The sequence below is a fragment of the Scyliorhinus torazame genome, chromosome 4 (assembly GCF_047496885.1).
Source record: "Scyliorhinus torazame isolate Kashiwa2021f chromosome 4, sScyTor2.1, whole genome shotgun sequence".
Taxonomy (NCBI): domain Eukaryota; kingdom Metazoa; phylum Chordata; class Chondrichthyes; order Carcharhiniformes; family Scyliorhinidae; genus Scyliorhinus; species Scyliorhinus torazame.
The window spans coordinates 32,346,817-32,374,348 of record NC_092710.1 but is presented as its reverse complement, the minus strand read 5'-3'; the positions used below and the strand labels follow the sequence as shown (position 1 = coordinate 32,374,348).

The following is a 27,532-nucleotide window of genomic DNA, read 5'->3' as shown; positions in this document are numbered from 1 at the left end:
GACCCACTTAAGCCCTCACTTCCACCGTAACCCAATAACCCCTCCTCCCCTTTTTTGGTCACTAAAGGAAACCCACGCAAACACGGGGAGAACGTGCAGACTCTGCACAGACAGTGACCCAGCAGGGAATCGAACCTGGGAACCTGGCACTGCGAAGCCACAGTGCTAATCACTTGTGCTGCCCAGTATTATTCAAATGGAGAAAACTAAATATTATTCAAAAGGAGAAAGACTGCAGAACCGATTTGGGGTCCTTGTGCATAAATCACAAGCTCACATGCATGTTCAACATGTAATAGGGAAGGTAAATGGAACGGAGTATACAATTAGGGAAGTCTTGCTCAAACCATACAAAGCACTAGCTGGACTAATTTAGAATAGTTTTGGTCCCTCATCTAAGGCAAGATAGACTGGCATTGGAGACGGTCCAGATAAATTTCACTAGGATGATCCTAGATATGGAAGGATTTTCTTACGAGAAGAGGGCAAGAAGGTTGGACATGTACTCATTGGAGTTTTGAAGAATGAGAGGCAACCTTTTTGAGAAATATAGGATTCTCAAGAGGGTTTTGCAGGGTAGATATTGAGAGATGTTTCTCCTTGTGGGAGAGTCTAAAACCAGAGTGCATAATCTCAGACTCATGGGTCACTCATTTAAGAGATGAGGAATATCCCTGCTGAGGGTAGTGAATTGTGGAATTCTTTTCTGCAGAGGTCAGTAAAGGCTGGATTGTTTAATATGTTCAAGGCTGAGATGGACAGATTCTTAATCAGTAAAAGAATTGAGGCTTATGGGGATCCATAGAATCCCTTACATGTAGAAGGGGGTCATTCAGCCCATCGGGTCTGCTCAGACCCTCCGAAGGAGCACTCCGCCCAAGCCCACTTCCCCCTTTCCACCCCGTAAGCCCACCTAACCTGATCATCTTTGGACTGTGGGAGGAAACCACAGCAGCCAGGGGAAACACACGCAGACACCACGGGGAGACGGTGCAAACTCCTCCGTCACCTACGATCAGAATCAAACCTGGGTCCCTGGCGCTGAGATAGCCAATGTTGCCACCCTTAAAGGTGGGAAAATGGAGTTGAGGATTATCATATCAGATCAGTCATGATATCAAAGACAGTGGAGCAGATTTGATGGGCTGAATGGCCTATTTCTACTCCTACATCTTTGGTCAGATGGGTAACATGCCATTTGCCTTCCTTACTGCTTGCCGCATCTGCATGAAAACATTGTGTTCCTTGTACAAGCACAGCTAACTAAGTCTATTTGAACATTAACACGTTCAAATTTCTCACCTATTTAAGAAAAAAGGTTCTGCCCTTTTATTCTTATGAGCAAAGTAAATAACGTCACGCTTCCCTATAGGACACTCTGCCATCTGGTTGCCCACTCACCTAACCTGTGTACATCTCGTTGCAGCCACTCCATTCCATACAGCGTAACTTTCTACCTAGCCATTTGGAATCCAGATTTGCTGCTTCAAATTTATCTACCCCACTAGTTACATTCTCAAAAATTAATAAATTTGTCCCTCGCGATTTCCCTTTAGTAAAACCATGTTGTCTTCTTCTAATCCTACCAAGCTTTTAAAATGTGTTAAGACTTCCTGAATAAGATTCTAACAGTTTCCCAACAACTGATGTTAGGCCAACTTAATCTTTATTAGTGTCACAAGTAGGCTTGCATTCACACTGCAATGAAGTTACTGTGACAATCCCCCAGTCACCACACTATGACGCCTGTTCGGGTACACTGAGGGAGAATTCAGAATGTCCAAATCACCCAACAGCACGTCTTTTGTGTTGCTAACTTTTGGTTGGCTCTTAAATGTTGCCCGTTGTATCTTTACTGAATTTGCTCTGTTGCTATAACCTTTGCGCTAGAGTCGCCAGGTATAAGTTCAAGTAATGATCGATAACTCAACACACCAATTAGTAAGATTCAAATCAAAACACATTTATTGTACACAGTAAATCACTACTCATGCATAAACTCTACCTTCTAGACTATTCTCTATCACTAAAAGGCCTATACTTAGCTCCGGAACTGGCCCACCAGGTCAGGAGAACAAATGGCCTTTCGTTCGATCTGAGTCTGCAGGATTCAAAAGCTGGTATGGACTGGTAGCTAGGAGCACCTATCTCGTAGCGTGCATTGACTGTAGACTTACTTGGCTGATGCGGCAGTTTGGGCAGTTCACTCTCAAGGGTTGATTCGCTGCTGAGTGACCCTTCCAAGAAGGACGATTTGAACTTGGGGACTCTATTTTATAGTCCCCAGGGGCTTCCCGCCCCTTTGGACGGACCCCGTAACTGGTTCCAAGTGATTGGACTATGTTCCGATCACTTGAATCGATTTCTCCAATACTGGAGTTGTTCTCTGAGCTGGGCGGTCCCTAAGTGTCCGTTGCCCTTCCTTTGTCTTGGCTCCTGCTGGCGCCGAGGAGTCTGGCTTGGCCTTATTCACCTTAAATGTTTCGATTGTTCCCGGGGATCGCTCATTAGTATGCAGATGGCTGTGAATTTCAGTTCTGTCAGGGCTTCTGCAAGTTCTAATGCACAGGATTTGTGTTGGCTGCATTTCCCTGCAGCCTTTGCGGACCTCCATTTTAAGTCAGGAAGTGGCTAACCCAGGTGGCTACATTTGGGACTTGTGGGAGGAAACCGGAGCACCCTGAGGAAACCGATGCAGAAGGGGGGGAACGTACAAATTCCGCACAGACGGGGATCCAAGCTGGGAATCGAACCGGGGTCCCTGGCGCTGTGAAGAAACAGTGCTAATCACTGTGCTATCATGCCGTCAACTGGCCTGTAATTCATTGTTTTCTCTCCTACCTCCTTTCTTCAGAAGCGGTATAACATTGGGGGCAGCACGGTAGCATTGTGGATAGCACAATTGCTTCACAGCCCAGGGTCCCAGGTTCGATTCTGGCTTGGGTCACTGTCTGTGCGGAGTCTGCACGTCCTCCCCGTGTGCGTGTGGGTTTCCTCCGGGTGCTCCGGTTTCCTCCCACAGTCCAAAGATGTGCAGGTTAGGTGGATTGGCCATGATAAATTGCCCTTCGTGTCCAAAATTGCCCTTAGTGGTGGGTAGGGTTACTGGGTTATGGGGATAGGGTGGCGGTGTTGACCTTGGGTAGGGTGCTCTTTCCAAGAGCCGGTGCAGTCTCAATGGGCCGATTGGCCTCCTGCACTGTAAATTCTATGAAATATTTGCCAACCTCTAATCTGATGGGAACCTTCCTGAATCGAAGGAATTTTGGAAAATTATAGCTCGCGCATCCATTGCATCTGCAGTTATCTCTTTTAGAACCCAAGGGTGCAGGCAATCAAGTTGCGGGAATTTATCAGATCTGAGTCCCTCAAATTTCTCCAGTACTTTGCTCTGCTGATATTAATTTCCCTAATTTCTTCACTCCTTTTCGTCCCTAGGCTATCACCTATTTCTGGTACGGAATTTGTCTTCTGTGAGGAGAGCCATACAATATTTGTTCAATGCCTCCCCATTCCCCATGATAATTTCGCTCGTCTGCTTCTCAGGCGCCAATGTTTACTTCAGCTACTTAATTTTTATATCCTTATAAAAACTCTTACAATCTGTCTTTATATTCCTGTCTACTTTTATTCTCATTCTATTTTTATTATCAACTTTGTAATGGCCCTCTTTTCTGGTTTCTAAAACGCTCCCACATGCGTTCTACATGCTGAGTTTTTGTACTTTAGTGGAATGGTAGACCTCTATACCTTTTGGTCTATTGCCCAATTAACCCCAACCAATTCTCTCCTAGTACCTATGTAATTTATTTTATTTTAAGTTGTGATTTTTGTTTGAAATTGCAAACTACAAATTGGATTATAGTTTTAGGGTAAGGGAGAATGAGAGTATAGAGGTCAGGAGCACAGATTTGACGTCGCAGGAGAGGGCCAGTGTTCAGGTAGTTGGTTTGAAGTGTGTCTACTTCAATGCCAGGAGTATACGAAACAAGGTAGGGGAACTGGCAGCATGGGTTGGTACCTGGGACTTCGATGTTGTGGCCATTTCGGAGACATGGATAGAGCAGGGACAGGAATGGATGTTGCAGGTTCCGGGGTTTAGGTGTTTTAGTAAGCTCAGAGAAGGAGGCAAAAGAGGGGGAGGTGTGGCGCTGCTAGTCAAGAGCAGTATTACGGTGGCGGAGAGGATGCTAGATGGGGACTCTTCCGAGGTAGTATGGGCTGAAGTTAGAAACAGGAAAGGAGAGGTCACCCTGTTGGGAGTTTTTTATAGGCCTCCTAATAGTTCTAGGGATGTAGAGGAAAGGATGGCGAAGATGATTCTGGATAAGAGCGAAAGTAACAGGGTAGTTATTATGGGAGACTTTAACTTTCCAAATATTGACTGGAAAAGATATAGTTTGAGTACAATAGATGGGTCGTTTTTTGTACCGTGTGTGCAGGAGGGTTTCCTGAAACAATATGTTGACAGGCCAACAAGAGGCGAGGCCACGTTGGATTTGGTTTTGGGTAATGAACCAGGCCAGGTGTTGGATTTGGAGGTAGGAGAGCACTTTGGGGACAGTGACCACAATTCGGTGACGTTTACGTTAATGATGGAAAGGGATAAGTATACACCGCAGGGCAAGAGTTATAGTTGGGGGAAGGGCAATTATGATGCCATTAGACGTGACTTGGGGGGGATAAGGTGGAGAAGTAGGCTGCAAGTGTTGGGCACACTGGATAAGTGGGGCTTGTTCAAGGATCAGCTACTGCGTGTTCTTGATAAGTATGTACCGGTCAGACAGGGAGGAAGGCGTCGAGCGAGGGAACCGTGGTTTACCAAGGAAGTGGAATCTCTTGTTAAGAGGAAGAAGGAGGCCTATGTGAAGATGAGGTGTGAAGTTTCGGTTGGGGCGATGGATAGTTACTAGGTAGCGAGGAAGGATCTAAAGAGAGAGCCAAGACGAGCAAGGAGGGGACATAAGAAGTATTTGGCAGGAAGGATCAAGGAAAACCCTAAAGCTTTCTATAGGTATGTCAGGAATAAGCGAATGACTAGGGAAAGAGTAGGACCAGCTCGTCTTAGCTCTCTCTTTAGATCCTTCCTCGCTACCTAGTAACTATCCATCGCCCCAACCGAAACTTCACACCTCATCTTCACATAGGCCTCCTTCTTCCTCCTGACTTGTGCCTTTTAGGTGGTGGTCAGGTTTTGGGGAATCGCGAGGTGAGCTACTCCCTGCAGGTATCTGAGCCTCTGACCTGCTTTTGTACCACAGTATTTGTCGGTCCAGTACAGTTCAGCTTCTGGTCTATGATTACCGAAGGATGTTGATAAATGGATGATTTAGTTATGGAAATATCATTGAATATCATGGGGCAATGGTTAGATTTATCTCTCAATGGAGATGGTCATTGCCTGGCAATTGTATGATGAGAATGTTACTTGCCACTTGTCAGCCCAAGCCTGGGTATTGGGCAGGTTTTGCTGCATTTGGACCTGGACTTCAGTGCCTGCTATGGTGCTGCACATTGTGCAATCATCAGCGAACGTCCCCATTGCTGCTTTTATGATTGAAGGAAGGTCTTTGATGAAGGAAGGTCTTCGATGAAGCAGCTGAAGATGGACACTACCCTGAGGAACTCCTGTCGTAATCCTGGAGCTGAAATCACTGACCTCCAATAAACACAACCATCTTCCAACCAGCAAAAGCTCCTTGATGCCACATGCGGTCAAATGCTGCCTTGATGTCAAGGGCAGTCATTCTTTCCTCTTCGCTGGAGTTAAACTCTTTCGTCCATGATGAGGCAAGGCGGTCATGAGGTCGGGAGCTAAATGATCCCGACGGAACCCCAAACTGAGCAGCTATTGAAAAGCAAGTGCCACTTGATAGCGCTGTTCATGACCCCTAGCCACATTTTACTGATTAATCGATGGGACTGTATCGGGCCATTTTTTTTTTTGTACTGGGCAATTTTCCGCATTGGCGGATAGATACCACTGATATTGCTGTACTGGAACAGCTTGGTTAGGGGCACGACACGCTCTGGAGCACGAGTCTTCAGCACTCTTGCCGTAATATTGTCAGGAGTATCCAGTGCCTTCAGCTGTTTCTTGATAGCATGTGGAGTGAATCGAGTTGGCGAAAGACTGGCACTTGTTGTGCGTGAGATCTCGAGAGATGGCTCAGATGGATCATACCCTTGGCACTTCTGGCTGAAGACTGTAGCAAATGCTTCAGCCTTAGTCTTTGAATGGATGTGTTGCATTTCCCTACTATTATAAAGCCTCCTCCTCCAGTGAGTTGTTTCATAGTCCACTGCCTTTCACGGCTGGATGTGGCGCAACCGTTGGTTGTGGAATTGCTTAGTTCTTTCTGCCTGTTACTCGCTGCTTATGCTGTTTGTTGCATCAGCAGGTTGATATTTCATTTTCAGGTATACGATCACTTGCGTGTGATTATCCATCTAAGAAACACCGTGTTACTGGTCATAGGCTCTGTGGGCCCTTGCGTGGCTGATGGGCCCAATCCTAGAGGCTCATCTTTGCCTCACAATTGACAGGTATTTCTGGGAGATGGAATCCATCCTTGGATTCTAGATCGCGGGTATTCCTTTCTCAGTCCTCTTTCCTTGGCCTCTTACCGCCGGCTGCCCTGGAAGAATTGTGTCCCTTCAATCAGGAGGTTCCCCCAAGTAGTTTTCTTCTGACAAGGGTCTCCCAGGCATTGAGATCTATGTTGCATTTCTTGAGTAAACCTTCAGGGTGTCTTTGAAGCGCTTCCTTTGTCCGCCTGTTCCGGAGCTTTCCTTGAGCTGGTCAAAGAAGATTTGCTTTGCCAGTCAGGACTCTGACATCCTAAGCATTTGGCGGGGCCAGCGAACAGGTTTTAGATAGTCATGGCCTCAATGCTGGTGCTCTTGACTCCTTCAAGGAGACTGATGTGAGTACGCCTGTCCTTCCAGCTGATGCAGATAATCAGTGTTGATGGTACCTCTCAAGAGCCTTGAGGTGGCTTCTATACGTAATCAAGGTTACTGAGCCAAAGAGAAAAATTGGGATTTTATTGTATATGAGGATCTTGGTGTAAAGGAGGAATGTCACTGTCGTCAAATGGGTGGCACAGTGGTTAGCTTTGCTGTTTACAGCGCCAGGGACCTGGGTTCGATTCTCACTTCGGGTGACTGTTTGCATGGAGTTTACAAATTCTCCCCGTGTCTGCGTGGGTTTTCCCCGCAGTCCAAAGGTGTGCAGGTCAGTAGATTGGCGATGCTAAATTGCCCCCTAGTGTCTAAAGGTTAGGTTAGGTGAGTTTACAGAGATTGGGCTGAGGTAAGGTGCTTTATCGGAGGGTCGGTGCAGACGTTATGGGCCGAATGGCCTCCTTCTGTACTGTTGGGGTTCTATGAAACGCTCGTCCTTAGGTGTATGAAGGAGGTTCACACGGGCTGGATACGATGTTGGATCTCCGCATCGATGTCAGCCTTGGATGTGACGTGGCTCTCCATGCAGGGGAAATGATCCCCCTTTGGTAGGAATGCTCTGTTGATCTTGGTGGAGGGAGAGGATTTGAGAATTCTTGAGGTTGAGGCTGAGACCGATTCTTTTATATTCCTGCACTAAGTTGTCGAGCATGGCTTGGAGATTCTCCTCTGCGAGAGTCGAAATGGCAATGTCATCCACTTACTGAAATTTCACGTGTGATGTCAGTGTCATTTACTTCTTGGATTTCAACCGGTTGAGGTTGAAAGACTTTCTGTCCATCCTGCAGGTGATGTCCACTCTGCTGGGATGCTTGTACTTGACCAGCTGATGGATGGTGGAGATGAAGATGGAGAAAGGTATGCAGGCACTAACGCATTCCTGCTAACTCCAGTCTTTGTCATAAAGGCTTCTGTCTTAGTTCCGTCGATGAGGATTGTCAACGATATCCTATCATCGACAGATTCGAGCAGGAATTTCTCTGGACAGCTGGCCTTCGACACGATCTTCCACAGCACTTCCCGATTAACTGAGCCAAAATCGTTGGTCAGATCGATGAAGGCCAAGTAGAGTGGTTGATGTTGCTCCTGGCATTTCTCTTGAAGTTGCTGCACTGTGAAAATCATGTTCCTATTTCCATGGCTTTGTCGGAAGCCACGCTTGCTTTCTGGAGGGGTTTCTTCTGAGAATTCGCAATAGTCTCCCCAGCGATGGAGAGTAGGGAGATTCCTCTGAGTAGTTCCCACAATCCGCTTTGTCTTCTTTCTTGAATATGGTGATGATGACAGCATCCCAGAGGTCGGCAGGAATTTCTTCTGTCTCCGGTTTTCTGGAACAGCGACTGAAGATGACCGGTGGTCTTGTCTCTTCCCTAAGTTTGAAATTCTCCACTGGAATTCAATCCACGCCTGCAGTTTCCATCCTCTCTTGGTGGCTCGACTTCGTCCATACTTGTTGGAAGTCCGAGATCATCTTTGACAGGGAGCTGGAGGATTTCCTCAAATATATCCTCGTCCAAGATTGTGCCACAGTTTAGGAGGTCTTTGAAGTGTTCTCTCTATGTTTTTCTCTGTCTCACAAGAGGGATCCGCCCTTACCCCGCACTGGTTTGAATCTCGGGTGTCATGTCCATATATTGCCTTGGTGTCACTGAAAAAGCCCTGCATGTTGTGCTTGTCAGTGAGGAGTTGCAGCTCATTAGCTATCTCAGTCCAACATTGGTTCTTGATTTGCCTGGTTCGTTGTACCTCCCTCATGGCTGATTAATGAACTGTCCCCTTCACCTTGCTGGTAATGTCGTTTTGCCAGCTGCAGTGAGCTTTTTGCTGTTCATGTCGATGGGGTCTTGGATGGTGTGATTCTTCCCGTTGAACGAATCTTGGTGTTTCCTTGCCTTGTAGCCCAGTCACTTTCAAAACCAGGGTTGTGATCTTGGCCGGGTGTCGGGGGAGGGGTGTTGTTTAGGGGCCGTACATCATGACGTTCCTGATAGCGGAAAGTAGTGCCCAATAGAATAAAACGGAATCCCGACAGTGCAGAAGGAGGCCATTCGGCCCATCAAGTCTGCACCTGCTCTTGGAAAGAACACCCTACTTACGCCCATCCTCCACCATTTCCCCGTAACTCCAGCTAACCCTTTTGACACTTGGGCAATTTAGCATGGCCCACCTACCTAACCAGCACATCTTTGGCCTGTGAGAGGACACCGGAGCACCCGGAGGAAATGCACGCAGTCACGGGAAGAAAGTGCAAACTCCACACAGACAGTCACCCGAGGCAAGAATTGAACCCGGGACCCAAAGAGCTGTGAGGCAATGGCAGGACCGACTTTTACAAATGCTGGCTACGCCTGGCTTTCAGAATGCCAGCCGTTCTGCGCATCTGTGCCCCTCAGCAGTGCTCAGGCCTGGAGCCCAGCGAGTCAAAAGACGTCCGCCTGATGTCAGCGCGCTGATCCAGGAGCTGATGATTTTAAAAAATCGCTGTGAACTCCAGGTTCCCTGGTGAACAACCCATAAAGAAAAAGCTGCAAACAGGAACAAAGCAGCATGAAGATGTTGACTTGAGGTGTGGGTTTATTCTTTGTGCCACTGCAAATCAGAATACGAAGTCCATGTGTGTTATATGCAGGGAAGCACAGACAAATTCAAGTTTAAAATCCTCAAAACGTCAAAGACATTGAAGACTAAACATGGCGAGTTCGAGGACAAACCTCTTGATTTTTTTCAACAGATGTAGTGAGATCTTAACTCATCAGCTGAAGTCATTATCAGAAATGTAACATTGAATAACAAAGTGGATTCTTCCCATGTCTGTGTGGATTTCCTCCAGATGCTCCAGATTCCTCCCATAGTCCAAAGATGTGCCGGTTAGGTGGACTGGCCGTGCTAAATTGCCACGAGGTGAGGTTACGGGGATAGGTTGGGGCATTGGTTCTAGGCAGGGTGCACTTTCAGAGGGTCGGTGCAGACTCGATGGACCGAATGGGTTCCCCACGAGAGCGAGAGCTCACCAGATTAAGGGGAGTTTTTATTTCAACTTGTTCAAAATTATTACGGGTTTTGACAAAGGTGGGAAAAAAGAACTGGGCGGGATTCTCCGCAATCGGCGTGATGTCCGCCGACCGGCGCCAAATACGGCCGAATCAGGCCGGCATCACTCCGCTCCAAAGGTACGGAATTCTCCGCATCTTGAGGGGCCGAGCCCTCACCTTGAGGGGCTAGCCTGCGCTGGAGTGATTTCCGCCCCGCCGGCTGGCGGGAAAGGCCTTTGGCGCCCCGCCAGCTGGCACGGAAATGACTTTGCCGTGCGACGCATGCGCGGGAGCGTCAGCGGCCGCTCACGGCATCCCCGCGCATGCGCAGTGCAGGGGTCCCTTCCGCCTCCGCCATAGTGAAGACCATGGTGAAGGCGGAAGGAAAAGAGTGCCCCCACGGCACAGGCCCGCCCGCAGATCGGTGGGCCCCGATCGCGGGCCAGGCCACCGTGGGGGCACCCCCCCGGGCCAGATCGCCCCGCGCCCCTCCCCCAGGACCCCGGAGCCTGCCCGCACCGCCTTGTCCCGCCGTTCGAAAGGTGGTTCAATCCACGCCGGCTGGCGTGGGTTTACAGCGGCGGGTCTTCGGCCCATTGCGGACCGGAGAATCGCCGGGGGTGGGCCCGCCGACCGGCGCGATCTCTGCCGACCGGCGCGGCGCAATTCCCGCCCCCGCCGAATCTCTGGTGGCAGAGAATTCGGGACACAGCGGGGCGGGATTCACGCCAGCCCCCGGCGATTCTCCGTCCCGGTGGGGGGTCGGAGAATCACGCCCCTGGTTTCATTGAGTCATAGTCATAGAATTTACAGTGCAGAGTGCCCAAGTGTCAGTGCAGTGCATTGGTGGGAGCATCGCGAACCAGAAGACCTAAATCTGCAGAAAAGTGGCGGTAAAGTGAGGGAGTTTTTCTGAAAAGGGTCGTGTTGTTGCAATCTGGAGAGTGCTGCATGAATGAGTGGTGGCAGCAGATTCAGTTCTAACATTGTACATAGAATTGGATCTATTTTCAACAGAACCAAGTGCCGAACTGTGGGAAAGGAGGAGGGGATCGAGACACATCGTAGCGGTCTTCCAGGGAGGGCACAATGTATTATGACTGAGTCCAATGCCCTCGCTCTTGTGCTGTACTCGGTTTTGCAGCAAGGAACAGAATCTCTTTCCTCCATCAGTGTTGTGTTTTTTACAACAATGCGAGGAATCTGCTCACTGGCTCTGCGATTTAACTCCTGTCACTCAGGACACTGCTTTTGCATTCCGTTTTTATTTCTCGTATTGTGGCTTGATGTCGAACATGTTTGAATTAATGACTCGCTCGTTTAGAACATTTTTGTTATGTTGAAATCTCTGTGTAAATTCAAGTTATTTATTGCAATGAAAAATGCTGCAAGTATTCGGCAGGTCTGGCAGCTTCTGTGGAGAGAGAAACAAGAGTTAATATTTCAGGGTCGCCCACATTTCATCAGGGCACATTGACCTGAAAAGTGACGCCCATTTCCCTCTCCACAGATTCTGCCACATCGAAGCATTTCCAGCATTTTTTTTTTCATTTGCAATATCCACCGTCCACTGTATTTTGCTTCGGTTGGGAATGGTGCCTCATTGTTTTCCCCCACCTGTCGTCACTCTTGTTCTTTGTTCTTGTTACAGAGATCTGCAGCGGTTCGGTGCTGCTCACAGAGGTAAGCAAACTCCACGTTCCATTCATTAACCACCGGCCCACTCACTCCCTCCCATCCCTCCCCCAATCCGTCCCGCACTTTCCCGCCGGCCCCTGAGATCGCAGATTGTCGATGTCAGTTAGCAGACCTCGTGCAGAGCTTACAGGTCGCAGCCCACTGCCGCTTCAATGTCACGCCAGGGTAGAGAAGCAAGTCCGACTTGGCATTTAACTCCATTGCCATGCTGATCCTGGCAGAACTCCATGCTGCCCCAAGCTTCTGTTGTGAGATGAGACGTTTGCAGGAATGAATTGCAAAGCTGCTCCAACCAGTTGAAATAATAGATTGGATTAATTGATTGTCCTGAATCCTCAGGGATTGCTGCATAGTTTGAAATCCATGATAGCATTACCCACTCAGCCCTGCCAGTGTGTGATGTGGTTTGGAAAGAAGGTGATGAGGCAACAGAAACTCATAGTAAAAAAATTAAAGGCAGTGACGGAGTAGAGAGATTTTGAGGGTTCACATGCACTAATCTACGAATGCTCAGAGCAAGTTGAGAAGGCTGTTGCGAGACTGCACAGAATCCTGGACTTCATGATTAGTGGCATGGCGGGCAAGGAAATGGAAGTTACCCTAAAGCTTTAATAAACGATAGGTCAGACCTCGGCTGGCAGTGTGTCAAAATTCTGATTGCAGCACTTCAGTTAGAATATGGAAATTGCTTGGACGGCACAGTGGCACAGGACCGCTGCCTCACGGCGCCGAGGACCCGGGTTCCATCCCGGATCCGGGTCACTGTCAGTGTGGCGTTTGCACTTTTATCCGGTGTCTGCTTGGGTCTCACCCCCACAACCCAAAATATGTGCAGGGCGGTTAGATTGTCCACGCTAAATTGTCCCTTAATTGAAAAAAATTGGATACTCTAAATTTATTTTCGAAAAATTATGTGGAAATTATGCAAACTAGGAGCAGGAATGAGCCATTTGGCCCCTCAAACAAGCTCGACCATTCAATACGAATCATGGCTGATCTGATTGTGGCCTTAACTCCACATTTGTCCGACTATACCCCCGCCCCCTGACTAATCTTTGACCCCCTTGTTAGTCAAGCAGAGTTTCTAAACACGCTCAAAACATTGGGAGGTTGAAATGAAGTTAATGGGGAATACCAGCAGACTGATTCACCAGTTGTAGATAAATAAAAAGTCAGATGAGTGTTTTTTGTTAACAACATGGTTTGTGATCTGAAAAGGGGATTGGATGAATACTTCAAAAAGGGAGGAAGAAAAATAATAAATAGTTGTCGGGCTACGGTGAAAGGACAGTCGATGGGAACTTGTTTGGACAGCTCTTTCATGGTGTTGGCACAGGCCTGATTGACCGAATGGCCATCTTCTGCGCCTCATGATTTTAGGCGGAAATGCTTTCTCCCACCTACTTGTGTTTGCCTTTTGGGTAGAGTAGTTACAGGGCTTGGGGAGGCATTCCGACAGCCTGAGGCAGTTTCCGCAGGACTCAAATCAGAACGGTGGGGAATTGGGAGGGGGCGTGTGCACAGGGGGTGCGAAGGAGGGTTGAACTGCCACGTTGCCTGCCCTGTGCAACCAGAGGGCAGCGTTGCCCTGCCTCTAAGGCCCTCTGGTGGCAACAAACACCGCTGCTGCAGGGAATGGGATCCAGAGCTTGTCTTCCACCACTCCAGTAACTGAATCCATCACTCGTTCACCTCATCCCACTGTCAATGTTGTCACCGCTCACGAGCATGGCCATTCAGCTAGTGAGCGCCATCCTGCCGGCACTGTCTGTCGTGTTGTGCCTTATGATTTTGTCCTCCTTAATTATTGTGCTTGTCTTAAAGGACAACTAAAACCTGGACTGGATTGTGTTTGTGTGGGTGTGTGTCTATGTGTGTGTGTGGGTTGCAGGGTGAAGGTGGTGGCGCAGCAATTGAGCGGGAGATGGGAGGAACATTCTTGTGAATGGGTCCAGATCAGGAATTAGGGCACAACGTTTCCTCATGTCTGTATCACCTGCATACTCTGGAATAAAGCTTTAGTTGTCCTTTGAGGTGATGGATGATAGTGCTGGAGAATGGAACTTTAATCTCAGTTTTGTATCCACTGCAATACTTGAGCATTTCATTTGTGTTTTTTATTTAAGGTTTCACTGGGACACTTGGAAATGGAGGGGCTTGTCCCTTTTCCCCCCGCCCATTTAATGTGGAGCTTGCTATTTTGTGACTCACCCTTGTTTTCTCGTCACGTTTGCACTTGCTTCAACAGCCCATGACTTTCCCCACAACCCCCAAACACAGGTCATGCACCCCATTCCCCGCCTCCCCCACACCCCACCGTGCATTGTCCCATGTGTCCATTCTCCACACTCTCAATCCTGCAGCCAGATTCCGGAATCGAGGAGCACGGCAGCTTTGTAACGTGAGCCTATTTCACTACTGACTGCTGGACGCTCCTCGATTTACTTGTTGCTTGGGAGGAAGGGGCTCGGTATGTCAGCTTGCTAACAGCACGAGGCACCTCTCGTGCAACACCATCAATCCTGCCGCTCGAAGACAACTGTGCAGCGAGCTGGAGAGGTCTCACCGCTGGAAGCGGTCAGTAGGGTTGCAGACTGGCTTCAAAGACAATGCTGGGTGCAGTATTTGATGCAGCAGGGAGAAGGAGCAGCCAGGGTACCTGCTCTCAACAATTGTCCAACACCCCTTCAGAGGTGTGCCTTCAGAAGGATGGGTTTCAATCAATTAAATCACTCTAGGTTCATGTGCCTCAGCGACTCTTTGGGGAGGAAGAGATTTAGAGGAAGTGGGATCTATGTGGACAGTGCTCAACATGGGACTGTTTGAATAAGGACAGGGCCACAGGAGTTGAATCACAGGAATAGAAAAATTGACTGATGGCAGAGGCTGTGGCCGTAAAGTGAGGAGTGCGGTGGGGTGGAGGGGCATTGGGGACAAGGGCGGAAATCACTAGATTGTGGGGACAGGAGCGGGAATCAGTGGGACCGGGGATTGTCGTTGAGCTGGGCATGTGGTTGCAGGATAAGAAGCACTGGGGGCTCTGGGAACGGGCAGATATCGCAGGTGACAAATTTGTAGGGGTGGCTGGAATTGCGCTTGCTGTGGAATAGAGTGAGTCGCATGGAGCCTGGCACAAAATGACAAGACCATGTGAACCAGCCTGGTCTGTGGAATGCAGCGGGTTTCTCGGAGAGGCAACCTGCGGGAGAAAGTGAAAGCCACCGGGAGCAGGGGCTGTGGGGATAGTGAAGAGTGGGATTGAATCAAAACTTGTGTGGTGCTAATGGAGAAATTGGGGACTGTGGGGATAAGCAGTTAAGAGTTAAGCGGTAGAGTGAGTCAGCAGGAGGAGTGGAGAGCTGAGCGGGAAGGTGGTGGATCAAAGTTGAGGTAACCAAGTGTTCCTGTGTGGACAATTTCTGCAGCTTGTCTTCGAAACAGCTCTGATGTTGCAGTAAAACTTCACGAGAGCTTTAGTGTGTCAAGAAGAAGGCTTTGAGCCCCATCCTGAGCTATTTGGGAAAAAACAGAAAAGTTTGGTCAGAGTGATCAGTTTTTAGGATCAAATGTGACGAGAGGTGTTTACAGTGGTAATTCTGGCTTCTGGGTGTTTGCAGCCAAAGGCATACTCAGTTGCCAGTCACTGGTGGCCAGAACGGGAGGAATGCAGCAATCCCTGAGGGTACTGGGGCTGAAGGAAGTCAGTGCAAGGGAAGAGAAGGAAGGTGTTAGATGGGTGAATGAGAGATTGGGTCAGTCCCTCTGCTGGAGTTTTCCTGGGGCTTTGTAGTTGTTTGGACTGGGGCCCGGGAGGTGAGCTCCTTCTCTACCCAGTGGACAGAACATTAGGGTGAGACCAGCGCTGGGATTGATGGTGTCACTGGCGCTGCGTTCAAAAAGCTGACCTTGCCGGGAGGCCCACCCCTGAAGTGCCAGCACGGTGACCTCGAGTCTTGTTCTCCTCCGCAGAAAACGGCGAGGGGCCGGCGAGCCGGCTGGACCTGCGCACATGCGGCGAGGCCCTGGGGGAGCTGGTGGGCTGGACACACAGTCACTGCCAGGGCTGTCAACACCTGCCCAGCCTGAGATATCTGCCGCCTGGCAGCAGCACCACCACCGCCGTGGCTGTCTGGGCCTGCCAGGCCGGCCACACCTACCGCTGGAGTGCAGCGGGCTGGAACCTGAGGCGGAGACGGCGGCACCGTGCCACAAAGACTGGTAGATCGACAGCGGGGGTGTCTGACTCCCAGGAGACGGAGCATGTCCCCAGCTCTGAGCAGGAGACAGAACGCGGTCTGAGCTCAGAGGATGATGAGGAGGAGGAAGAAGAGAGCGATGGAGACTGTGTCCCCAACCCCGTGACCTCCCTTCGGATTGTGGAGTGTGAACTGGAGGAGCAGGGACCGGAAGGCAGAGGCCATCAGCCCGGATGGAAGGTGATCCCCTGCAAGGACGAGCGCTCCGAGGAAGAGGAGCTCGAGGAGAGCCTTGACCCAAGTATGTTACACGTCCATTCCGCCCACCTCACTCCCCTTAGCAAGTCTCACACCCCCTCAACCTTTTGCAGCCCACACAGGCTTAATCCTGAGAGTGCAGGATTTCCACGCCCCCTACCACATTCTCTCACCCATGCCATTCCTGTTTCATGTTGGCCTTCCCGCTCCCTCCACCCCATCCAAACTCAAGGCACACCGCATCTTTACAAAAACACTTGGTAACCAAAAACTGTCTTGAAGCCTGTGTTAAGTGAGCTGCACCTCTCATACAGAGCTGCCCTGCCCCTCACAGCATTCGTATCCTGAAAACAGCCAGCGTAGCCTCTTCCGCCTGAAATTTGATCAGTCGGCCCCAGTGAACCACACACGGTACCAACTTTCTACAGAATGGGGTATCTCCATCTGTGCGATAGGTACAGAAGTGTCGTCCGAAATGGGTAGGCGAGTTGTGTCAGTGAGGGTCTGCGCGAGTGCCTGGGGGTTTAAATAATTTTAGTTTTGTGGGACCTTGATTTTCACATGGACTACCTTATTTTTCTGGGCTAAAGTTTGATTTTCAGGTGTCCCTTTTTCACTCTCAATTCCCTTTCGGCGATTCACTCACGTAGCAACATTGCCTTTTGTATTTCTGGTCACATATGACTTGTAGAGAAGTGGAATTTGAAGAATTAATATCCTCAAGAATCATTGTCCGCACCACATTAAACATGAAGCGCAACACACAAGAAAGGCATTAATTTAATCAAACCCACCATATTTAAAATGGCACGAGACAACTATAACGGGAACGTGGCTGAAGGAGGGGCAAAATGGTAACTCAATATTCCTGTATCGAGAGTTTTAAAGCAAGATAGAGAGGGATATATTTCTTATTTTTTTTAAAAGGCCGTAAGGTGGGGGTGCAGCATTATTGGTTAAAGGATCAATTCTTGGTGTGATGACGGATGCTATCCTAAATTATGCATCAAATGAACTATATAGATTGAGCTTAAGAATGAATATGGGACAGCCTGGGACTGCACTATCTATTCCCAAATAGTGGAATAGATTGACAGATTTCAGAGTGCAAAATCAATGGGACAGATATAGTTACTGACTTCATAGAATCCCTACAGTGTAGAAGGAGGCCATTCGGCCCATCAAGCCACCTACCCTCTGAAAGAACACCCTAGCTAGGTGCACTACCCCACCCTATCCCCGTAACCCCACCTAACCTACCCATCTTTGCACATTTGAGGGGTAATTTGATGGGCAGTGTTCTCAATGAATACTTTGCCTCTGTCCTTAAAGTGGTCAAGAAATCATGAGGGCTTTTCTTTATTGGGCGAAATAGTGAACACAAAAGCAGGGATAAAATGATGGAACTGTATAAAACACTGGCTGGGCCACAGCTGGAGATTTGTGAACAGTTCTGGTCACCCCATTCCAGGAAGGACATACTTTCTCTGGAGATAACGCAGAAGGGATTTACAAGAATGTTGCCAAGGTTTAAATATTGCAGCGATGGGGAGACATTTTGCAGGGGAACAGAGGAGGCTAAGTGTTAACCTAATTGAGGTGTACAAAAATATGAGGCCTGTCGGGACAGGGTAGACAGAAAAGATGTGTTTCCCCTCGCTGTGAGGGGGCAATTATCAGGGGGGCGTAGATTTAAGGTGATTGATAAAGGATTAGAAGGGACCTGAGGAAAAATCTTTTCACCCCAGGGAGGTGGGAATGTGGAAATCACTGCTTAAGTTGGTTGAGGCTGAAGCGCTCAACTCATTGAAAGAGTACCTGGATCTTCATCTGAAGTGCTGTGGCCTGCAAGGCTACAGAGCAGGTTCTGGTAAATGGAACTAAAATGAGCAGCTGGTTTATTTTTTTCTCTTTTTTGGGGATGAGTGAATGGCCGCTTTCTGCACTGTTTCTATGGTTCTAACAGGCATAAATTGGCAACAAAAGTTCTTTTTTTAAAGTAACTCAGACTTCTACGTACGCAATGCCATGATCGTAAATGCACCGTTCCTGGACTGGTGCGGTTACGGCAAAAGAGTTTACATCGCCGAACCACGAAGGTAGAAGATTTTAACCAGGCAGTTACTGCCGTTTGTACAGTTACTACCGCTGTGATCACAATCTCAAATTTAAATGCAACAGTTGTTATTGAACGAGTGTCAATTGCTGCTTGCGGAATAAAGTTGCAACTTCTACCTTTTGTGTTGAAATGTTGACAAATTCCACTCCTGAAAAATCCAATTTTAGATTTTGCTCCCTAGACTTAGCATCCTGAAGCTAGAGATTTTTGCAGGGATTTCATTACCTCAGCGACTTCAGGGGTTTGTAGCTCCCAGTTAGCTGACTGTTCCTTGGTTAGCAATTCTAAAGTTCTCTCTCCTTTGCAGCCTACGTCCCCACTTCCTTTCAGCGTTTCCTGCTTCCCCACTCCACTACTCGGCGACTCTGCGTCGCTCAGCAGCTCCCATTGTACCCTGCCTTCCTCGTCATCCACAATCTCACTGACTTTTTCTCCAGTCGCCCTTGCTTTTGAATTATTTTGAGATTTTCTGTGGCTGGTTTTGGACGTGAATTCACCCGCCTACTTATTTTGATGCTGGCGAGGGAGCTTCTACATGGGGAAGGGTTCCCGTGATGCATACTCGATACGTTCCATGCCAGACGTGAGGCATGACCATGAAATAATCAAGGGTGGGGTTCTATGAAAATACAGGTGTAGCCCTGGCTGTTCAATGCATAGGGCAGTGTACATGCGCGGTGGATTGGGAGTCTCTAAGGCAATAAGCTATGCGGGTTTGTAGTTTGGGCGATGGCCGTAGTTTCTGGGACTGGGACTATGAGGCATATGGAATACAAGGGGGTAAAGTGTGAGGTTATGCACTTTGGAAGGAGAAATGGAGGCATAGACTCTTTTCTAAAGGGAAATACTCAGGAAATCACAAGCACAAAGGGACATGGGAGTCCTTGTTCACGATTCTCTTAAGGTTAACGTGTAGGTTCAGTCGACAGTTAGTAAGGCAAATGCAATGTTCGCATTCATGTCGAGAGGGCGAGAATACAAGAGCAGGAATGTACATCTGATGCTGTATAAGGCTCTGGTCAGACCCCATTTGGAGTATTGTGAGCAGTTTTGGGCCCCGCATCTAAGGAAGGATGTGCTGGCCTTGGAATGGGTCCAGATGAGGTTCACAAGAATGATCCCTGGAATGAAGAGCTTGCCATATGAGGTGCGGTTGAGGACTCTGGGTCTGTGCATGTTGGAGTTCAGATGGATGAGGGGGGATCTTATTGAAACTTAAAGGATACTGGGAGGCCTGGATAGAGTGGACGTGGGGAGGATCTTTCCACTAGTAGGAAAAACTAGAAGAACCAAAGGACTCAGTCTCAGACTAAAAGGACGATCCTTTAAAACAGAGATGAGGAGGAATTTCTTCAGCCAGTTTGTGGTGAATCTGTGGAACTCTTTGCCGCAGAAGACTGGAGGCCAAATCATTGAGTGTCTTTAAGATAGAGATAGATAGGTTCTATATTAATAAGGGGATCGGGGGTCTTGGGGACAAGGAAGGAGGATAGGGATGAGAAAAATATCAGCCATGATTGAATGGCGGATCAAACCCGATGGGCCGAGTGGCCTAATTCTGCACCTATGTCTTGTGGTGCAGATCCAGGCACTTTTAAAAGGAGTTTAGAGTCTCTGCCTGCACCACCAACTCAAGACAGCGAATTCCAGACACCCACCACTCTCTGCTTAAAAAGTTTTTCCTCATGTCCCTGCTAATCCTTCTGCTACTTTGCTTGAATCTATGACCACTGGTTTTTGAACTCTCTGCCAAGGAAGCTGACAGGAAACTGTCTCATCTATCTCGATCTCTGACAATTTTGTATACCCCCTCAGCCTTCTCTGTTCCCAACCTCAACAGCCCCAACCTCTCCAATCTCTCCTCATAGCTACATTTCTCGAGCCAACATTCTAATAAATCATCTCTGCACTCGCTGCTGAGCAATTCATCGAACAGTTGTGGCATCGCCAGTGTTTACACAATTTCATCCTTGTATCCCTACTTTTGTATTCTATACCTCTACCAATGAAGGAGAGCATTCCATCAGCCTTCTTTACCACCTTATCTACCTGTACTGCTGCCTTTAGGGACTGATGCACTTGTAAGCCAAGATCTCTCACTTCATCTATCTTTTTCAGTATATTCCTGTTAATTGCGTATTCACTTTTACTGTTTCACCTCCATAACATCGCCACACACTTACCAGAGTTAAACTTCATCTGCCACTTTCCTGCCCACTCCACTAACCCATCTATATCATTTGGAGCTACCCTCTACACTATCCGCTATGCTGCCGATTTTTGTGTCATCGGCATGTCCCCCACATTCAAGTCCAAATCGTTAACTTATAAACCAAACAGATGGAGTCCCAACACCGAGTCCTGTGGCACACCACTTGAAATAGCTTTCCATTCGCCGGGGCAGACTCCAGCTCCTTGATTCTGAGCCGAAATTCCTCGAGAGATGTTTCTTCTCTGGCTGTCGATCTGCAAATTTCCTGGTTTTTCAGTTTCAAAAATACTAAGAACAATGGAATGTTTTTTTATTTGATCTCGCAAGGGCCTGTAGTTGCTTAGCATGCCTTTGTTGCCTAAGGATTTTTTACGTCGTAGCACTCTCTATCACAAGGCGTGGCACAGTGGTTAGCACTTCTGCCTCACAGCTCCAGGATCCGAGGTTCAATTCCGGGTGACTGTCTGTGTGTAGTTTGCACTTTCTCCCCGTGTCTGCGTGTGTTTTCTCCACATGTGCAGGTTAGGTGGATTGGCTATGCTAAATTGCCCCTTAGTCTCCAAAAGGTTAGGTGGGGTTACAGAGATAGGGTGGAAACGTGGGGTTCATTAGGATGCTCATTCCAATGGCCGGTGCAGATTTGATGGGCCGAATGGCCTCCTTCTGCACTGTAGATTATATGATCTGATGAATCTTGATGTGGAGATGCCGGCGTTGGACTGGGGTGAGCAGACTAAGAAGTCTTACAATAACAGGTTCAAGTCCAACAGGTTTGTTTCAAACGCTAGCTTTTGGGGCACTGCTCCTCCTTCATTTGAGGAAGGAGTAGTGCTCCGAAAGCTAGTGTTTGAAACAAACCTGTTGGACTTTAACCTGGTGTTGTAAGACTTCTTACTGATGAATCTTGACACTGTTGAATTTCTGTTGGTGCAACTGGTATGACCACAATAGAATCCCAGTTGGAAGTGAAACAAACCCCCACACATACAAATGCCTCTATCCAGCATGAATCCAACTACATGTCCCTTTCAGGCACAGAAACATTTAAATAAACTTATCTAAAACTCTACCTTATGTGGAATGTTTACATATATAATACACACACACACATGTATATACACACACGCACACACATACCCCTTAAAACCACCTTTGGGTTGCTAACACTATATTAATTTTTTTAATGATGGACCTTAGCATTTTCCCCACTACCAACATCAGACTGAGTCATCTATAATTCTCTGTTTTCTCTCTAGCTCCCTTTTTAAATATTGGGGTTGCACTAGCTGCCCTCCAATCTGTCGGAACTGTTCCAGAGTCTACAAAATCTGGAGGCTGACCACCGATGCAGCCACTATTTCTTGGGCCAAGTTGCTTAAGTACTCTGGCATGTAGATTCGGGCCCGAGGGGTTTATCGGCCTTCTATTTCCCCAACACCATTTCCCTGTTAATACAGATTTCCTTCAACTTCTCTCCCTTACTAAAACCCAACATTTCTGGCGCTAAAACCCAACAATTCTGGTTATTTGTTTCCTCCTCTGTGAATACCGATCCAAAATATGTATTTATTTGGTCAGCCATTTCTTTGTTCCCATTATCAATTTCAAGGGAACTACATTTGCCTTCACCAAACTTTTTCTTCACATACCTATAGAAGCTTATACAGTCTGTTTTTATTTTCCCCACAAGCTTACTGTTGCACTGTATTTTCCCCTTCTCAATCAACCCCTTTGTCCTCCTTTTCTGAATTCTTAACTGCTCTCAATCCTCAGCTCAGCTGTTCTTTTTCAAGCCAAATTGTATGCACCTTCCTTGAGTCTAATATTATTTCTAATTTCCCTTCTAAGTTCTGGTTTTGCTACCTTTGTCGTTTTAGTTTTACATCAGACAGGAATGAGCAATTATTGCAATTCAACCATGCGCTTTTTGAATGTTTGTCATTGCCCATCCAGCATCTTCCATTTAAGTTATGTTTCCCAATCCAGCATAACTAATTCACATCTCATACGATCATTGTTTCTTTTGTTTGGATTCCGAACCCTAGTTTCAGAACAAAGTAAGTCACGCCGTCTTGATGAAGAATGCTAACATGTCACCATGGCTCATCCCCAAGGGGCCTTGCAGTTAGATTGTCAATTATTCCTTGCTTATTACTCAAGATCCACTCTTGGAAACCTGTTCTCCAGATCCTCAATGTTTTGGTCCAGAAAACCATCCCATGTACACTCCAGGAGTTCCATATCTACAATACTGTTACAAATGTGATTTTCCCAATATGTGTGAGATTAAAGTCACCCTTAATTACAGATATTCCTTTATTGTAAGTGTCTCTAATTTCCTGTTTGTGCTATTTCCAACATAGCCACCAGAGTTTGGTGATCCGTCTACAACTCTACTTGTGTTTTTTGGCCTTGCTTTTTTCCACACAGATTCCACATCGATGGAGCTAATATCCTTCCCCACTATTGCATTAATTTCCTCTTTCAGCAGCAATGCGACCCCACCGCCTTTTCCTTTTTGTCTGTCCTTCCTAAATACTCAATACCCCTGGATGTTCAATTCCAATCCCTTGTCACCCTGTAGCCATGTCTCCATAATCCTGACTATATCGTACCCATTTACAAAGATTTCTGGGATTAAGTCGTGCACTTTATTACGAATGCTGTGCACATTAAGGCACAAAGCCTAAAGGCTTGTCCTTTTAATATTCCTTGTCCTGTTATTTTTCACTGTGACCCTGTTTCATTCAATTATGGCCCTTGATTTCTCTGCCCATCACTTTTCTTATTCCCCTTTCTGTCTTTCGTTCTTGTCTGAGTTTCCCCCTCCTCTGACCCCTTGCATAGGTTCCCAAACCCCTGCCATTTTAGTTTAATTCCTCCCCAACCACGCCCAAATATTCCCACTAGGACAGTGTTTTCAAATTTTTTTTTCTCAGGCCACATTTTTCCAACAGGCCAACCTTCGGAACCCACGCTGGCCGGCCTTCGCAACACACACCATGCTCGCTTACCACCCCATCATCCCTTTAATTAACATTCCCCAATCCACCATAACTAACTCATGAATGGGGAGCCTGCTGAGTTCTCATGATCTCATTCCAGTCTGTGAAGCAGGACGACAGGGCAATGCACCTATCGGGTGCAGAGTTCAGTCAGTTCCTTCATGATGTCTTCACCTTTTTGAGAACAGAAAATCAAATCTCGCGCATGTAGGTTGTCGTCAAGGGCAGTCGCAACAAAATCTTATATTAGACACTGTTACCTGACCTGCTCACTGCTGCCGCTTATTGCTGGAAGACTACACACAGTCTTATTTTGTTCTGTTAGAATTCTGTTAGCCGAGGATCCGGGTTCAATCCCGGTCCTTGATCACTGTCTGTGTGGAGTTTGTACATTCTCCGCCCTGGGTAAAAGTCTCTGGCTATCCACTCTATCCATGCCTCTCAGCACCTTGTACACCTCTATCAAGTCACCTCTCTTCCTTCTCCAGTGAGAAAAGCCTAAGCTCCCTCAACCTTTCTTCATAAGACATGCCCGCCAATCCAGGCAATATCCTGATAAATCTCCTCTGCAAAGCATCCACATCCTTCCTATGATGAGGCGACCAGAACTGGACACAATATTCCAAGTGTGGTCTAACCAAGGTTTTATAAAGCTGCAGCAAAACCTTGCGGTTCTTAAACTCAATCCCTCTGTTAATGAGAGCCAACGCACCATATGCCTTCTTAACAACCCCCACAATCCAAACTATGTGCAGGGTAGGTGGATTGGCCACATTAAATTGCCCCTTAATTGGAATTAAATGAATTGGGCACTTTAAATTTAAAAACAAATTATGTTAGAATATAACTCGGAAGTTAGACAAAGGAAAACCAGTAGGCATGATCTATTCCAGAAGGCTTTGACAAGGTGCCATACAGGGGGTTGCTAAATAAGATAAGAGCCCATGGTGTTAGGCTCAAGGTACTGGCATGGATAGAGGATTGGTTGACTGGCAGAAGACAGAGTGGGGATAAAGGGGTCTTTTTCAGGATGGCAGCCAGTGACTAGTGGTGTTTAGCAGTTGTCAGTGTTGAGACCACAGCTATCCATGATATACATTCATGATCTGGAAGAAGGATCTTGGGGCATTGCTGCCAAGTTTGCAAATGATACAAAGATATCCAAAGGGACAGGTAGTGTTGAGGAAGCGGGGAGACTGCAGAAGGACTTGGACAGGCTGGGAGTGGCAGATGGAAATGACTGAGGTTATGCACTTTGGTCGGAAGAATAGAGATATAGACAATTTTCTAAATGAGGAAAGGCTTCGGAAATCAAAAGCACAGAGGGACTTGGGAGTCCCAGTTCAGGATTGCCTTAAGATTAACATGCAGGTTTAGTCAGCAGTTAGGAAGGCAAATACCATAGAACATAGCACACTACAGGCCCTTCTGCCCACGATGTTGTGCCGATGCCCTCATCTAAGATCAACCGAACCTACACCCCTTCAATTTACTGCTGTCCATGTGCCTGTCCACGAGTCGCTTAAATGTCCCTAATGACTCTGACTCCACCACTTCTGCTGGCAGTGCATTCCACGCACCCACCACACTCTGTGTAAAGAACCTACTTCTGACATCTCCCCTATGCCTTCCTCCAATCACCTGAAAATTATGTCCCCTCGTGACAGCCATTTCCACCTTGGGGAAAAGTTCTGGCTATCCACTCTATCCATGCCTCTCATCACCTTGTACGCCTCTATCAAGTCACCTCTCTTCCTTCTTCGCTCCAGTGAGAAAACCCCTAGCTCTCTCGACCTTTCTTCATGAGACATGCCCTCCAGTTCAGGCAGTATCCTGGTAAATCTCCTCTGCACCCTCTCCAAAGTATTCACATCCTTCCTATAATGAGGCGACCAGAACTGGACACACTATTCCAAGTGCGGTCTAACCAGGGTTTTATAAAGCTGCAGCAAAACCTCTTAAACTCAATCCCTCTGTTAATGAAAGCCAACACACCATGCACCTTCTTAACAACCCTATCAACCTGAGTGGTAACTTTGAGGGATCTTTGTACATTGACCCCATGATCCTTCTGTTCCTCCACACTTCCAAGAATCCTGCCTTTAACCCTGTATTCAGCATTCAAATTCGACCTTCCAAAATGAATCACCACATTTACCTAGGTTGAACTCCATCTGCCACTTCTCAGCCCAGCTCTGCATCCTGTCAATGTCCTGTTGTAACCCGCAACAACCCTCGACAACTCCACCAACCTTTGTGTCATCGGCAAACTTACTAACCCACCCTTCCACTTCTTCATCCAATTCATTTATAAAAACCACAAAGAGCAGAGATCCCAGAACAGATCCCTGCGGGACACCACTGGTCACCCAGTGGTGTACTCCAGGCGGAGTACTTTCCATCCACTACCACCAGCGAGTACATTTCCCCAAGAACAACTATTCCCACTTTGTGCTCCTCAGCACCTGCCAAATAGCAGTATAATTTCCACTGAATGTTAGCATTCATTTCATGAGGGTTAGAATACAAGAGCAGGGATGTACTTCTGAGGCAGTATAAGGCTCTGGTCAGACCCCAGTTCGATATTGTGAGCAGTTTTGGACCCCATGTCGAACCGCTGATCCCCTTATTAACCAAGAACCTATCTGTCTCTGTCCTTAAGACAGTGACGGCCTCCACAGCCTTCTGCGAAAATATGTTCCCCAGATTCACCACCCTCTGGCTGGCCTTGGAAACTGTCCAGAAGAGGTTCACAAGAATTATTGGTCTTCTTTCGGCCAGCCAATTCTGTATCCAGACAGCCAAATTTCCCTGTATCCCATGCCCCTTAACTCTCTGAATGAGCCTACCATGGGGAACCTTATCAAATGCCTCACTGAAATCCGTATACACCACATCCACTGCCCGACCTTCATCAATGTGTCTCATTACATTCTCAAAGAATTCAATGAGGCTTGTGAGGCATGACCTGCCCCTCACAAAGCCATGCTGACTATCTTTCATCAAACTATGTTTTTCTAAATAATCATAAATCCTATCTCTCAGAATCCTTTCCAATAGGAACGTAAGACAGACTGATGGGTCTATAATTCCCAGGGATTTCCCTATTCCCTTTCTTGAACAGGGGAACACCATTCATTTCCCCCCAAGCATCCGGTACTACTCCAGTGGAGAGTGAGGACGCAAAGATCATTGCCAGCGGCGCAGCAATCTCGTCCCTCGCCTTCCGTAGTAACCTTGGGTATATCCCGTCAGGCCGAGGGGACTTATCTATCCTGATGATTATAAACATTTCCAGCACATTCTCCTTCTTAATATCAACCTGTTTGAGTCTATTAACTGGTTCACACTGTTCTCATGAGCAACAAGGTCCCTCTCTGGCGAATACTGAAACAAAATATTAATTTAGGGCCTCCCCTGTCTCCTCCGACTCTAGGCATAAGTTCTCTCCACTATCCCTGATCGGCCCTACCCTCACTCTGAATATCCTCTTATTTCCCACATAAGTGTAGAATGCCTTGGAGTTTTCGCTAATCCTTCCGCCAGGGCTTTTTCATGCCACCTTCTAGCTCTCCTAAGTCCATTTTTGAGTTCCTTCCTGTCTACCTTGTAACTCTGTAGAGCCGTGCAAGATTCTTGCTTCCTCAACTTTAGGTAAGCTTCCTTTCTCTTGACTAGAAGCCCCACTTCTCTTGTCATCCAAGGCTCCTTCACTTTACTATTTCTTCCTCGTCTCAGTGGGACAAAACTATCCAGCACTCGCAGCAAGTGCTCCTTCAACAACCCCTACGTTACTGCATTTCCCCAAGAACAACTATTCCCACTTTATGCTCCTCAGCACCTGCCAAATAGCAGTATAATTTCCACTGAATGTTAGCATTCATTTCGTGAGGGTTAGAATACAAGAGCAGGGATGTACTTCTGAGGCAGTAGAAGGCTCTGGTCAGACCCCAGTTCGATATTGTGAGCAGTTTTGGACCCCATGTCTAAGGAACGATGTGCTGGCCTTGGAAAGTGTCCAGAAGAGGTTCACAAGAATTATCCCC

At 47.5% G+C, this 27,532-nt stretch overlaps 1 protein-coding gene across 8 annotated transcripts in view; it reads left to right on the top strand.

Annotated features, from left to right (window-relative positions):
• The window catches only part of zfp91 (ZFP91 zinc finger protein, atypical E3 ubiquitin ligase), a 154,759-nt gene that overhangs the window by 36,957 nt on the left and 90,270 nt on the right, over positions 1 to 27,532 (top strand). For 4 of the 8 annotated variants that reach the window (XM_072498147.1, XM_072498146.1, XM_072498145.1 and 1 more), the window contains exons 3-4: positions 11,650 to 11,681; positions 15,666 to 16,193. In XM_072498147.1, the coding sequence (XP_072354248.1) occupies positions 11,650 to 11,681; positions 15,666 to 16,193 (560 nt within the window). The remainder of the gene's footprint in view (positions 1 to 11,649; positions 11,682 to 15,665; positions 16,194 to 27,532) is intronic. The other 4 variants (XM_072498151.1, XM_072498150.1, XM_072498149.1 and 1 more) reach the window with 1 other exon arrangement.